At 45.8% G+C, this 15,164-nt stretch overlaps 1 protein-coding gene across 1 annotated transcript in view; it reads left to right on the forward strand.

Annotated features, from left to right (window-relative positions):
- The first annotated feature begins 697 nt into the window (after nucleotides 1-697).
- NPC1 (NPC intracellular cholesterol transporter 1) overlaps nucleotides 698-15,164 on the forward strand; it is a 52,750-nt gene continuing 38,283 nt past the window's right edge. Inside the window, exons 1-3 of the mRNA XM_030810649.1 lie at nucleotides 698-919; nucleotides 11,936-12,058; nucleotides 13,330-13,436. Of these exons, the coding sequence (XP_030666509.1) occupies nucleotides 863-919; nucleotides 11,936-12,058; nucleotides 13,330-13,436 (287 nt within the window). The 5' untranslated portion in view covers nucleotides 698-862. The remainder of the gene's footprint in view (nucleotides 920-11,935; nucleotides 12,059-13,329; nucleotides 13,437-15,164) is intronic.

Here is a 15,164-nt window from a genome sequence, read left to right on the forward strand (position 1 = left end):
ATATTAAATGCATGGCTCAAAAATGACAATGCGTCTTCTTTACCAGCCTTCACGTAGAACTTAAAATAGACCCTGGTCCCCACCTCGGGGTTTCCTCACGCCCACGGGCTTGCGCTGCGCGGCTGGGCCAGCAGGTGGCGAGGCTCCCGCACTTTTTTTCCCGGGCCTGGCCGCAAGGCCACCGCCCACCCCGCGCTCCGCCCCGCCCCGCCCCGCCACACTCGTGGATCATCACACTGTCAGGCCACCGCGCGTCACCGCCCCGGGCTCTGCTAGAAAGTGCCGGGATCCGGATTCCTTTCAGGTGACTGGGTTGGGAGGAGAAGTCGCTCAGCGTAATTGTCAGAGCAGAAATAAACAGAGACTCCGCGGCCGGGCGGGACCTTACCCGGAAGTCTCCTAGAACAGCACTACCCTTCGCTGAAACCTCGCCCGCCCCCTCCAACCCAGAGACGAAAAGGGAAAGCATCACGGCCAGAAACTGTTGGCACAACTCCACAGATACCCTCCCGGGCCGAGCCAGACTCCATAAGTCCCGCGCCTGGCCCCCGGAGATTGCAGGGGCCGAGGAGAAGGGCAACGCGAGGACCTTGAAGAGGGGTCGCGGCGGCCCTGGCCCCGCCCCAGCCCGGGCCGGGGAGTCTCGGCAGCGGCACCTCCCAGAAGGGGCGGAGCCGACGACGTATTCTTCCTTCCTGACCTGCGTGCGCAGCCTGCTGCCGTGGTCCGCGCCTGCTCCTGCTCCTCCGCTCCTCCGCTCCTCCTGCGCGGGTTGCTGAAACAGCTCGGGGAAGTAGAACGGCCGCCGGGGAGCCCAACCAGCCGAACGCCGCCGGTGTCCGCAGCCTTGCGCGGCCACAGCATGAGCGCTCGCGGCCTGGCCCTTGGCCTCCTCCTGCTGCTACTGTGTCCAGCGCAGGTGAGCGGTCGCCGGCCACCGGGACGCCCTGTGGGGACGTGGCGGGGCCGAGAGCCGGGGAGGGCGACGGGCCCAGCGAGGGCTCAGGCCCGGGTCCTGGGGAAGTTGGTCTAGCGATGGAGAGCTCGGAGGTCCCTCACTTGTCCTGTTTTCTGTCTCCGACCACGCTCTCTTTCCTGTGGTCTGGAAGAGGGTGGCAGTGGGGGCTTGGGTGACCTGTTGTGAGCTTGTTCCATCTGTGGTCACCTGATTTCTCTGTGTAGGATGTGGCACCAGAAGAAGGGAGGAAAGTGGGTAGAGTGGGATAGGGACACTACTTGCTTTTAAAAAAATTCTGCAACATGCGCACGAACTCCAAAATTTAGGAGCTCTAACCACTTTATTTCCTCTTCTCATCACCTGAGGATGGAGGTGGAAGCAGAGGTAAAGAAGACACACAAACTTCCTCAAGCACCCAGTGAAACTGCCTTGAGTACTTGACATAAGTCAGCTTGGTCTTCTAAAGAGGGCAGGTTACTTTTCATCAACTTCTTTTTACACCTCAGGACACTGAGACTCACAGGGCGGTATTGAATTTCCCCTTGTCAATATTAGCCAGCGACAGGATGGGGCCTGGAACTCGGTGTCCTGCTGACTCCTTCTGGGGGCTTTTGCTTGGTTTAATAGCTTTGGGAAAGAGCACCTCACTATTTGTGTGTCTGTAGGTTCCTTTTAAAACTGGAGTGGGGCAGTGTCACGCTGTGGCTCTCGTTAAACCAAATCAGGATGAGAGTGCCTCCGGGGAATTGTGTCCTTGTGCCCATTAACGCCCCTCACATAGGTGTGGCATCAATAGGAAGTAGTGAATCAGGGGAGAAGGGGTTCCATGGGCTAGAAAAAACTCTCCTTCGACTTCTGTTTAGTTCTCAGAAGGGGATAGGTGATGTTGATCCAGTAATGGACTAAGAGACCAGCCTGGGCAACATGGTGAAACCCCCGTCTTAAAAACATTTTGTTTTTCTTTTCATTGTTGACGTTGAGGCTGCTGTGAGCTGTGATCACGCCTGGGCAACAGAGCAAGACCCTATCTCAAAAAAAAAAAAGAGAAATAAGTAATAGCAATTGTGTGGCTTAGAGAAAATATGGCTATTCTGTTTCCCTAGAGTTTTTTTAAATTTATTTTTAAAATTTATTTATTTTAGAGACAGGTTCTTGCTCTGTTGCCCAGGCGTTGGGGGCAGTGTCACCATTATAGCTCACTGCAGCCTTGAACTCCTGGCCTCAAGCAGTCCTTCCACCTTGGCCTCCCAAAGCACTGGGATATTGTGAGCACCACTCCTGGCCCCACCTAGAGTTTTAGATCAGGACCTTAAATAGGCTCCCCCCCCCCCTTTTTTTTTTTTTTTGGAGACAGAGTCTCTGTCGCCTAGGCTGGAGTGTAGTGGTGCAATCTCGGCTCACTGCAACCTCTGCCTCCTGGATTCAAGCAATTCTGGTGCCTCAGCCTCCCAAGTAGCTAGGATTACAGGTGCCCACCACCACGCCCAGCTTATTTTTGTATTTTCCGTAGAGATGAGGTTTTGCCATGTTGGTCAGGCTGGTCTCGAAATCCTGACCTCTAGCGATCCGCCCGCCTCGTGGGGATTACAGGTGTGAGCCACCTCGCCCAGCTAGGCTTCACATTATTAAGTAGGTTTATCTCTCAAATATTTTTTAAATCTCAAGTACCCAAGGCTGATGGTCAATGAGTGCTTCTTCTATGACATTTGGGATACGTCAGAGGTTTGTTGTAAGTCTCTAGCAAAAATGCCTGGAAGCCTTTTCAAGGTCTGTAAACCTTAATTGGAAATAATCCTATTATTATTTTAAAAATTCCTCATGTCTGAAAGCTTTCAGTGCACCTGAACAGATAGGGGTGGAGCCTTGAAGCCAAACAGATTGGGAGAGTCTGCTTTTAGAATTCATACCAATGATAGCAGCTCATCTAGCTTCAGTCTGAGCGCTAGTAGAGTTCTATCATGGAGTTACAGACTAGTCCTGTGTAAGGTCTGAAATACATGTTGGGATTTTTGCTTTTTCTTAATGTTCAATATGTACAGATGATGAAATAACATTACTAAACTGCCTTGTTTTTAAAACGCTGTAGTCATCTAAAAAATATATGCAGTTTTGAGACGTAGCCTTTATTTCTCCTGGCTGTAATTTTGATAAGCTTTATCTTGAGGGACTTGGAACATAGAGAAGCTTGGGTAGAAATTAAGCATTAAAATGGCTTTTCCTGAGAAGACTGGGAATGGTTAATCTTTTGACCTGTGAGTGATTAAGAACAACTATCTGAAATTGGAATGACTGTGGGAAATCTTTCCCCATCTTTCCCACTCCTTGACTGATGCTGTGATCAGAAATTTTACTAACATAAGTAATCAAGGGGAAAATGAGATTTTTTTAAATTTGAGCCAGTGGGCAGAGGGAAAAGGACTCGCTGAATAGGCCTTTGTATTCCTCCAGTGTTTGTTATATTACCCAGAACAAAGAATCACTCTGGTCATGAAGACAGTGTGCTCTCTCTTTCCTGGGTAACCCTCACTCTCCACTCCTAAAAGGGATGCAGTATTCTAAGCATGGCAAATTACCTACAGCAGAAGCCTGGATCAGTTGTCTCTGATCTCAGGTGCTCCTTTCTGCCCTTTGACCTCCAGCACTGTGAAGGGCATCAGCTCTCCAGTCAAATTGAACTGCTTGCTAGCAAAATCCTGCCTGTCTTCCAGGGCCCCATTTCACATGCTACATTATCTACGACATTCTTGTCCTGTTCCCCTAACTAGAATGCCTTCCCTCTGAAGTTCTGAATCTTTGTTTAAACTGCTGCAACAGCATTTGTTGCCTCATTAAAAGACCTTGGTGTGGGTCTTGACTCTTCTCTGTTCCCAAGAGTGATCTTGGGTAAGCCAGTTATCCTCTGGAGCCTCAGTTTCCTCCTCTGTAAAATTGGATTAACTGTACCAACTATGCTTGTGAAAGACAAATATTTTCTAATTGAACTACCGATTTGCAGGCTCCTTAAGAGCAATAACTATTGCTCTCCAATATCATCTACAAATGTGGCCAGGACTCTTGACTTGGGACTCTTTTTTTTTTTTTTTGAAACAGGGTCTCACACTGTCCCCCAGGCTGAAGTGCAGTGGTGTGATTGTGGCTCACTGCAGCGTTGACCCTGAGCTCAAGCTATCCTTCCATCTCAGCCTCCCAAGTAGCTGGGACTGCAGGTGCATGCCACCATGCCCAACTAATTTTTAAATTTTTTGTAGACACAGGGTCTTGCTGTGTTGCCCAAGGTGGTCTTGAATTCCTGGGCTGGAGATCCTCCCACCTTGGCCTCCCAAAGTGCTGGGATTACAAGCATGAGCCACCGTGCTGGCCCGGGAATCTTTTTTTTTTTTTTTTTGTTTTTTCCCGAGACCAGGTCTTACTCTGGTTGCCCAGGCTGGAGCACAGTGGCACGATCTTGGCTCACTACAGCCTCGACCTCCCGGGCTCAGGTGATTCTCCCACATCAGCCTCCCGAGTACCTGGGACTATAGGTATGCACCATCATGCCCAGCTAATTTTTTGTATTTTTAGTAGAGAAGGGGTTTTGCCAGCTTGCCCAGGCTGGTCTCGAACTCCTGAGCTCAAGTGATACCATCCACCTCAGCCTCCCAAAGTGCTGGGATTACAGGTGTGAGCCACCATGCCTGGCCCACTGGGACTCTTTAATCATAAGATATTTGGGCCTTGAAATGGATTTTGGGGAGAGACTTAGAAACTAGTGGCAATCAAAATTGGATTTACAATTGGTTTCTAGGTGATGGCAATGATCAGCTGCGGCCAGCCAGGTTTTTCTTCATCTGGACTGTGCCTCTCGCTTTCAAATTTTTGGAACATTTGCTTTGGCAACAAAACTTTTAAAAAACCAACTCTCTCTGGTGCAGGTGTTCTGTTGGAGGATTTGAGAGAAGCTTTAAAATTTTATCTTATTACTGTCCCTTGCTTAGGTCACAAGAGGAGCTCAAAATAATTTCATAAACATGAATTGGCTGCCCTGGACACAACAAAGGATAAGATCAAGAGAATTAACCCATTTAAAAAAATCAGTCTAGGCTGGTCCTAAGGTAGTGCGTTATCAATTGATCAAAGTCAGTTACAGATCAAACTCCTTGATCTACTCTTTCCTTCTTCTCACTACTGCACTTGACTAGTCCAAAACAATAAGTAAATAGTAAAAAAAAGAAAAAAGGTCCATCTATACACTGTAAAGTGCTGTGTAAATGTTCATAATTACTATCACTGTCTTCATAGTTGATGGGGGAAGGCTGGATTCATAAAAATATGGTAATACAGTAAGAAGTGCTCAGATAAGAATAAAGATAAAATGTTATGGAGAGTCCATTTTTGAGCTGAGCTTTGGAGGATAAATTAATGTATCAGGTGGACAAGAGGAAAACTAGAGAAAATAGCCGGGAGAGTTGCCTAATTGTTGCCCCAAACTATTGAACTGTTCACTTGAAAAGGGTGAATTTTATGGTATGTAAATTACATCAGTAAAGCTCTTAAAAAAAATTTTCAGGGTGCTATATACTAGATTACATAAGACTAGAGACAAAAGCTAGCCAAATTTTGCATAGTACTCCATTGCTATCACATCCGATCTTGTTTTATCCTCACAGAGCCCCTTTAAGGTAGGTGTAATGCTGTTTTTCCTGTTTTATAGATGCAGACATCAAGGGTCAAATTTGTCCCAAGGTCACTTAGCTAGTAGATGGCAGATTGGGTGTTTGAACTGCCATCTTCTGACTTCTGTGCCCTAGTTTTTTGAAATTCAAGACTAGATTAATGGTGTTTAGCAAGCTTAATTGAACGGGTGTTCAGCAGATATTCCACTTGGCTAGTAGAGCAGTCTCATTCAAGGCCTGGTTCCATCCCCTGTGTGGCTCTTGCAGTAGTCTGTAATAGATCAGGAATGGGTTTAGCCTGCTGGCCTGACCCGTGATTCAGTCACCACACTGTGAACATTCCATAGGGAAAAAACTGCAGACAGTGTATACCGGCACCCACTTTCATAGTTTTGTTTTAGTTTTGTGGCTCCTAAATGTCTAAGACTAACTAGTAATATGACCTTGGGTGAGTCACAGAAAAAACTGGAAGCTAAAGGGGTTATCTGTAAAACGAAGAGTTGGACTAGCTGAGCACACCTAACACTCAAAATATATGACTTAAACACCCACATGCAGGCAGGCCTGGTGCACACACAAATTATCCTTTGTTATGTAGATATGTTCATGCCAGGTTGGCTATAAAACACTTCCAGAGATTTCCGTCAATAGAAGTCAGACCAGCCCGGCAGCCTCCACCCTAACTATCCTGCCATATTTGTTTGGTCTGCCTCCCTGACTCCAAAGAAACAGCAGGCAGCTTAATCTCTGGACAGGATTCTCCGTGCCACTCCCTCCACTCCAGCCTGTGTTGTCCTGACTGGCCAGGCCAGCCTCTGCTCTCTGGAGAAGCAATGAGGTAGGGAAGTTAACCAGCAAACCCCTCTCCTCCATCCCCTCGCTGGAGCTTGAGCTGGGTATCTCTCCATGTTTTGCCATTGGCTTTACCCATCCAGGACAGGGGCACAAGTGTTGGTGCCAAGCCATGTACTCCCAGCTCTGGTGGATGGCCAAGTCCTACCCTGGGGTTGAGGACTGTCAGTGGTACTGAGTAAGTGAGTCATTGCTTGACAACTGCCTAGAGAGATACTTTAAAAGATAGGAATGGGAGGCATTATTTCTACAAGTGAACAAGTTTATATGGAAGGAACACTTGTATAGGATCATCGTGGATGGGACAGTTTGTCTCCAGTGCATTCTCCATTTCTGAGGATACATCACTGCACAAACTGAACTAGAGTTTAAATGGTACAGAAGCTGGGGGTGGGGGAGGCAGGAGGACAAGGGGGATGGGTGGAGAATGCTTAACTTGGTGTTCAAAATCATGTTATTTATGAGCCATGTGACCTCAGAGTATCTTTGAGCGTGAGTTCACTTACCTGTAAAATTCTGCTGTGCTACTGCATAGAGTATCTGAGAAAATGAGGCATGCAGTCGATGTTCGGTAAGTATTTTAGTTTCATTTATTTATTTTACCTCCATGCCTAGAGAACAATAGATGTTCAGTAAGTATTTGAATATGTTAGTTAATGCTTTAGGATTTCCTAAAGGCAGTGGAATAGAATTCTCACTGAGTTCAGAGCTTTTCCATATGATAATGTGTGCTTATGGAGCTCTTGAATGGGGTCCAATTTAGCAGTTGCCATAGTTGCTGACATATAGCACAAGGGGCATTTTTTTTTTTTAGATGGAGTCTCTCTGTGTTGCCCAGGCTAGAGTGCAGTGGCACGATCTTGGCTCACTGCAACCTCCGCCTCCCGGGTTCACGCCATTCTCCTGTCTCGGCCTGTAGCTGGGACTACAGGCGCCCGCCACCACGCCCGGCTAATTTTTTGTATTTTTAGTAGAGACGGGGTTTCACTGTGTTAGGCAGGATGGTCTCGAATCCTGACCTCGTGATCTGCCCACCTTGGCCTCCCAAAGTGCTGGGATTACAGGCGTGAGCCACTGCACCTGGCCTAGAAGGGGCATTTTTTAACCTTTCTTGAACTGTTTCTATCATTGTTGAAAGAAGCTTCCCTATCCAGTCATTTTCATAATATGTTGAGCATGTTGTGAAATATCCATATGATCTAACCTTTAAAAATAGAAACTCTTTAGCTATGTAACTACTAAATTCTGGGTAGAAGCCAAAACAGTCAGCACTTCTCATTTCTGAACTTAGATAATCCAGTTGTACTCCCTCAGCTCATTGTGAGTTTTGACAAGTTCTGCATCCATGAACACCAGATGCGATACAGTAGCGAATTTCAAAGGAAGTATTACACACCTAGGCTCTGCCCTCTAGGATTTTCCCATCTTACAAGGGAGTGGAGACAAACGTGAGAAAATACTCTTGCAACTTCTCATAACATCACAACTTTGCAATTCTCATAAATTTTGCTTGATCCTAGGGCATGACCAAGGCAGAGGCAGGCAGGTCCTACTTCGTGTGGGAGAGAGGGAAGGAAGGGTAGGCGGTTAGAGTGATAGGTTTGGAATACTGTAGAAAGGAGAGTGGGCAGAGCCAGAGTGAGGTGTCTGGAGCTTGTCGCACAGGCAGTGGGAAGGGTGGGTTGTAGGTTTCTAAGCACCAGAAAACTGTGAGCGCTGTTCCAGAAGAGGCAAGCGGCAGGCATCTGCACGGGAGACACTGCCAGGTCCGAGTGAGAGCAGGAAGCTGCACGAGGGAGCCTCCCTGGGAGTGAGCGATAGGTTCGCTATGGGAGGTGGGTTCGAAAGGTGCCTGAGGTTTTCATTTGAAACTCTGTTGAAGAGGAATAGGAAATACAAATAGAGGAAAGATTGGTTTCGTCTTAAGCACTGAGGCTGTCGGGCAGCTAGTGGCGTCTCAAGCACTGAGGCTGTCGGGCAGCTAGTGGAAAGTGCTGCTGGAGAGAAGCTGGAGATGACTGAAGCTGAGAGAGGGGTTTGTGGATATAATTAGAGCAGTGTTTGTAGGGAGGTGCAGGTGAAGGGACTTAGAGATGAGGTTAAAAACACAGAAGAAAGAGATGGAGGTGTGGAGGCCCCTGGGGTGGAGCAGCTGCAGAGGCAGGCCTGGGGGCCAGGAAGCTGGCTCTCCACTTTCAGCTGTTGGTGAGAAGGGAGTGAAGGCTGAGCTTCTCCCATTGTGCATCTGTTGAGTGCACAGGTGCTCATGCTCTTGCACACGGTGGGGTTTGGGGAGGGTGTGATGCTACAGGGAGGACTTTAATGATGCAGCTGATTCTCTTTTATTGAGAGTCTGTTTCTGGAGTCAACTGCTCTGTTTGGAATCCTGGCTTTGCCACTGTGACCTTGGACAAGTTATTTAGCCTCAGTGCCTTCGTTTCTGCATCTGTAAAATGGGTATAATAACTCCTCCCTCATCAAACTGTTGTAGGATTAATTGGATTAACATATGAAGAGCATTCAAAACAGTGCCTAAGCCTAGGACACTGCCAGTGCTTTGTAAGTCTCTGGGTCCTGCTGGCTTAGGTCGCTTCTTTAGGCAGGATGACTTTTTTTTTTTGAGACAGGGTTTCACTTTGTGGTCCAGGCTGGAGTGCAGAGGTGCTATCTCAGCTCACTGCAGCCTCAAGCTCCTGGGTTCAAGTGATCTTCCCACCTCAGCCTCCGGAGTAGCTGGGACTATGGGCATGTGCCACTAGGCTCGGCTAATTTTTGGCTGTTGTTGTTTTTGTTTGTTTTGGTTTTTTTGTTTGTTTTTTGAGACAGTTTCCCTCTTGTTGCCCAGACTGGAGTGCAATGGCACAATCTTGGCTCACCACAACCTCCGCCTCTTGGGTTCAAGCGATTCTCTTGCCTCAGCCTCCCAAGTAGCTGCGATTACAGGCATGCACCCCCCACACCTGGCTAATTTTGTATTTTTAGTAGAGACAGGGTTTCTCCATGTCGGTCAGGCTGGTCTCGAACTCCTGACCTCAGGTGATTCGCCTGCCTCAGCCTCCCAAAGTGCTGGGATTACAGGTGTGAGCCACCACGCCCGGCCTGTTGTTGTTGTTGTTTTTAAGAGACAGGGTTTCACTGTGTTGCCCAGGCTGGTCTCAAACTCCTGGGCTCAAGGGACCCACCTGCCTTGGCCTCCCAAAGTGCTGGGATTATAGGCGTGAGCCACCACTCCTGGCCAGGATGACTTTTGTTTGTTTGTTTGTTTGTTGGTCTTCTCTGCTGTGTCTCTAGAAGACGACTTTTTGAGAAGCAAACCTGAGTGTTGATTCAAGCCCAAATTTCCTGGGCTCAGGTGTTATTTTTTTAAGTCTTTGGAACCTCTTTGCCGAGGTCTCAAGCAGGTAGAAGACATTAATAATAATCCCTTATATTTGATTGCATGGTGCTGTGTAGTTTACTGAGTACTTACTATATATGTACAGATAGGCCCTTATTTGATCTTCACAGGAACCTGTGAGGTAGGCAGAGCTTATGAGCTTCATTTCCCAGGTGGGGAAACTCCTACGTGGTTAGGTAACCTGCTCCAGGTGTGATCCCAGGTGCAATCCAGCTCAACAAGCACACTGAGAGCCTCAGGAGCTCTTGGGATCAGAACCCAGGACTTGATCCCACTCTGTGCCGCCTTCTCACCCACCCCTCTTCCACCAAGTGGGTGGAAATAGCACTTGCTTTGAAATAGATAATGAATGATCTTTGTGAAAAGGAACCTAAACAGCAATGGGTCATCTTTATTCACATCTACAGTACCAAGTGCTGAGTAAGGGGATTTAGACTCCAGACACCCGTCCTGTTTGTCAGGCCAGAGCTGCAGTGTGTTGACCGCACGTCTGTCTCTGTCACCCCTGCTCCTGTGGGTAACCAGCCAGAGTGCCCCTGAGGCAGAGACAGGCCTGCCTGGAGAGTTCTGCGAGGTCTAGGGAGGAGTTCTTTGTATTTAAAATTTCACGTAAACCTCAGCAGTTTCCTCTGCCTGTGTAGTCAGCTTCTGCCTTTTCACACTTCAGTTAGATGGATAATGACTTTTACTCATTAGGACTTTTTTCCATTCATTAGTTGGAAACCCAGAGTTGCAATACATTTCTTTTTTCTTTAGAATCGCCAGGTTTATGGGAGTAACAGTTGGGATTCTCTTTATATAAAAATAGTGGTGGAATCTTGGCACAGTGTTCGTATGTGGCTTTGTTGAAGGCTTGTTGTCACTTCCTTATTTGTATAATTTCCCTCCTTTGTGGCCTAAACATGACTTTCAAAGAGTCAAGAGGAGTTAAGTCCTAATTTTTATTTTAGAACATCTGAAAAATGAATTCAGAGAAAAGTGATATTGATGCCTTGGATTTCTCCACACATACAAATCCCAATCTCCTGCTGACTTTTTCTCTCATGTTTTTGGGCTTCAGGGACTGTTGTGGGATCTGTATTTTGATACTGAGGGACCAACACAGCCTGACTTAGCTTCTTGCCTGTGTGCAGGTCATGTGCCACTGTCACTGGAGAGAATTTCATATTGTGACTTCTGTTCAGATTTTTTTTTTTTTTTTTTATGGCTTTCCCATCAGGGTTCTCGGAAGCCATGGCTGCTTCTTGATATCTTCTGTTTCCCTGTAGAACAGACGATTGCAAGCCCGGGGCCCTGGTGAGCTGGGCCCTCTGTGGCTTTCTGAGTCCACTGTGAGGCAGAGGATCGGGTGCGTTTTGGGCAGCAGCCTTCAGAGCAAGGCACTGACCTGATGATTCACACTGACCCCTCCCCTCCGCTGAATTTTCTGACAACCTTGTGACTCTCACATGGGAAATGTGAGTGGCTTTTGAGAAATCTTTACATAAGACGTTTTAAAATTTTCTTTTGAGATTGCCTCGGTGTTTTTCCTTAAAGTTAGCACATTCTTTGTTTTCTACTTCAGTCTCAAGGACGGGAAGTTCATTCTTGCTCTTTACATTGGGGTGTTGATGTTTGTGGTTTTGTTGTTTTGTTCTTCATGTTACTCATGATGTATTGATATTAATTAACCTAAACACATATGGAAATATTCTTTCATTACTTAGAGCTTATATAGTTCCTAGTGCAGATGTGTAAAAATAGTGCTTTAGTAATTGCTAAGTCACTATCTTGCTTTTCTCTCTACTGTGATTCTGAGTGTTTCTTACATGGAACTATAGCTTCCTCTTATCAACAAATAAGCAGGAAATAGAAATTATGTAAATAAGCAATTTCCATTACCTACTTCACTGACTTGACAAATAGGCATTTGGTCTGCTTTAATTAATATTTTTCAAAATGTTAAGTGCCTATTGCTGTCACTTCATTTTGCAGGTAGCATTGGAAGTTTCTGTGATTGTACTTGAGTAGGCACTTTTTGTTGAAATTTGCCATTGAGACCCTGGTAACAATGAAGTTTGTGTTGACTTTCTGTAGGTGTTTTCACAGTCCTGTGTTTGGTATGGAGAGTGTGGAATTGCATATGGGGACAAGAGGTACAATTGCGAATATTCTGGCCCACCAAAACCATTGCCAAAGGATGGATATGACTTGGTGCAGGTAAGTTCATTATCTTAGGCATTGGGAACACAAAATGCTGATCACAAGATCCTCTGTAATTATTCCTTAAATGTTACTGCAGGGTGGAGGTGGAGGTGAGACTAATAGGCTTAAGTCTTATCCCAGACTCTAAAACTCTAACCTGTAACATACAGTGGCAGAGAAAGAACACCGTAACTCCAAAGGCTTAATTTTTCAGGGGCTGACTTTATACCTCTCGTAAAATTTCCCAATAGCAGGTTACTATTTAGAGACTGACCTTGGCACTTCATATGTTGCCCTTGCAGCATCTGCAAAATATATTAGGAGTTAGCTGTTTTTGATTCCTAGATTTCAGGACTCAAATGGACTCTGTTGCTAAGTGGCTTTGACGTCCTTGTCCCCTGGTCATTTTAGTGTTTTCTCTGTGTTCCACTGAGAGCCTGTGAATTTTGGCTGCTACCAGGATTCTGATTTCTGTTCTTTTTTTACCATCCTGTGATACACAGGGATATTAGAACTGGAAAAATCATGTGAAAAGCCTGGTTTTAGAGGCTTAAAGTAATCAAAAGTCAAGTTGACATGATAACAGAGCTCCTAGGCTCACTTGTTCGTTTCTTTTCTGTTTTTGAGACAGAAGGAGCCTTGCTCTTTTGTCCTGGCCGGAGGCTAGGGTACACTGGCACAATCACGGCTCACTGTAGCCTCGACCTCCTGAGCTCAAGCAATCTCTCAACTCAGCATCCCAAGTAGCTGGGACTACAGGCACGTGCCACAACCCCTGGCTAATTTTTTAAAAATTGTTTGGGGAGACAGGGCTTCACCATGTTGCCTAGGCTGGTCTCGAACTCCTAGGCTCAAGCAATCGTCCCTCCTCAGCCTTCCTAAGTACTGGGATTACAGGCATGAGCCACAGCACCTGTCCTCACTTGCTGCTGTCATCATAATTATTAAAGGTTTCAACTTTCCCTGGAATTACTAATAGAAATAGTAGCACTCTGGTTGAATTGAATCAAACAAACAAAAACCCCTAAGAAGACATAAAATGATGGTCAGGAGAGGAGAGAAAGCTTCCAAATAAAAAGAAAATTAGAAACGTCTCTACTGGTGAATAAGTAGTAAATGTGTAGCCTTTTAAAATAATTCTATAAGAACTTTGCAAATACAGGATGTGTCTTACCCTTTTGTACTTGAAAAGGATTACATGAATGAATGTGTCTTAGTTCACTGAGGAATGTTGACCTTACTTTAACTACTGCCTACTCCCGTGTCTGTGCTCTTTTACCTGGAAGGAACTCTGTCCGGGATTCTTCTTTGGCAATGTCAGTCTCTGTTGTGATGTTCAGCAGCTTCAGACACTAAAAGACAACCTGCAGCTGCCCCTACAGTTTCTGTCCAGGTAGGTTCTGCTGGGGAAACAGAACAACTGGGCTATAGATACTTGTGAACTGGTAATGCTCAGCTTTCCATTTATTCTTTCTTTGTTTACATATTTTTATTTATATATGTCTGTATATTAATATATTTTATGTATTTATACATATATGTATACATTTAAAATAGGTGAATATATATTTAAATATATATTTATATATTAAAAATACATGTATGTATAATGTGTATGCATGTATGTGTGTATAATAGAGACAGAGTCTCACCCTGCTGCCCAGGCTAGAGTGCAGTGGTTTGTGGTGTGATCACAGCTCACTGCAGCTTAAACCTCCTAGGCTCCAGTGATTGTTCTACCTTAGCCTCCTGAGCAGCTAGGACTACAGGCATGCACTACCATGTCCAGCTAATTTTATTTATATTTTTCTTTATTAATTTTTTTTTTTTTGAGACAGACTCTTGCTCTGTCACCAAGGCTGGAGTACAGTGGCATGATCTCAGCTTACTGCAACCTCCTCCTCCCGGGTTCAAGCGATTCTCCTGCCTCAGCCTCCCAAGTAGCTGAGACAACAGGCACATGCCACCACACCCAGCTAAGTTTTATATTTTCAGTAGAGGTGGGGTTTCACCATGTTGGCCAGGCTGGTTTCCAACTCCTGACCTCAAGTCATCCACCCGCCTCAGCCTCCCAGAGTGCTGGGATTACAGGCATGAGCCACTGCACCTAGCCTAATTTTTATTCTTTTTCTAGAGATGAGGGTCTCACCATGTTGGCCAGGCATGGTCTCAAATGATCCTCCCACCTTAGCCTCCCAGAGTGCTGGATTATAGGTGTGAACCACAGTGCCCAGGCAGTTTTGTTTTTTTTAAGTCAGTTTCTGTTTTGTTTTATTTTAAGAAAGCACTCTTACAATTTGTCAGAAATAAAGAGAAAAACAATAATTACCAGACTTGGTTCACTTCCCAGTTGCATTCAAAGTTGATGCTTGGTTTCCTCTGCAATGTCTGCAATGCGGCCAGGCTCCTTTCAAACTTGAGCTGTGCACTGTGGGGAAGAGAGGTTCCTAGGGGTCCTGCTCAGGTGCCTGGCCTGAGACTCATCATGCAGTCCTTCCTCTACCCCCATGCCTTGCTTTGCGCATCATTCTTGTCTCTCCCTCTGGTGAAGGGATGTGGTAGAGTCAGGTCCTCAGTAGAGCCGGCCTCGGAGAACTGTTAACAAGCTTGTTCTGCTGTAGCTGGCTAGTTTTGTCAAACTTAGTTTTTTATCTGATCTGTTGGCTATGACCCTGAGCAGTGAAAAAGCGCTTGGTAATAGATGTTCTTCTCTAGGCCTAGCCAGCAATTCTCAAATATGCAAAAGAGCAAGCTGGTGGTGGTCTTTAGAACAACAGATTGTGGTATCTTTCTAAATTTTACAGACTTCAGCACACTGATAAAGGTGTTTGGGAAGCAAATATTAAAAAGGGAAAATGCTTATCTGCACAAATATCACTGCAGATGGTGATAGGGCACAAGTTGGCTTCCAGTGAAGAAATTCTGCTTCTTACCAAAAGTTGACCGTAGAGAATGGAAAACCACCACTAAATTGTTTTTTCAGAACAACAGAAGTTGAGACTGTAATTGGGCCAGCATATCCTATAAAAGGCTCGTGGACATTGATGGAACCAAATTGGAGCCTTGTACACTCAGTCAAAACACATTTATTTAGGATCCACCTAGGTGAGGCATTATGGAT

The sequence above is a fragment of the Nomascus leucogenys genome, chromosome 4 (genome assembly GCF_006542625.1).
Source record: "Nomascus leucogenys isolate Asia chromosome 4, Asia_NLE_v1, whole genome shotgun sequence".
NCBI lineage: Eukaryota > Metazoa > Chordata > Mammalia > Primates > Hylobatidae > Nomascus > Nomascus leucogenys.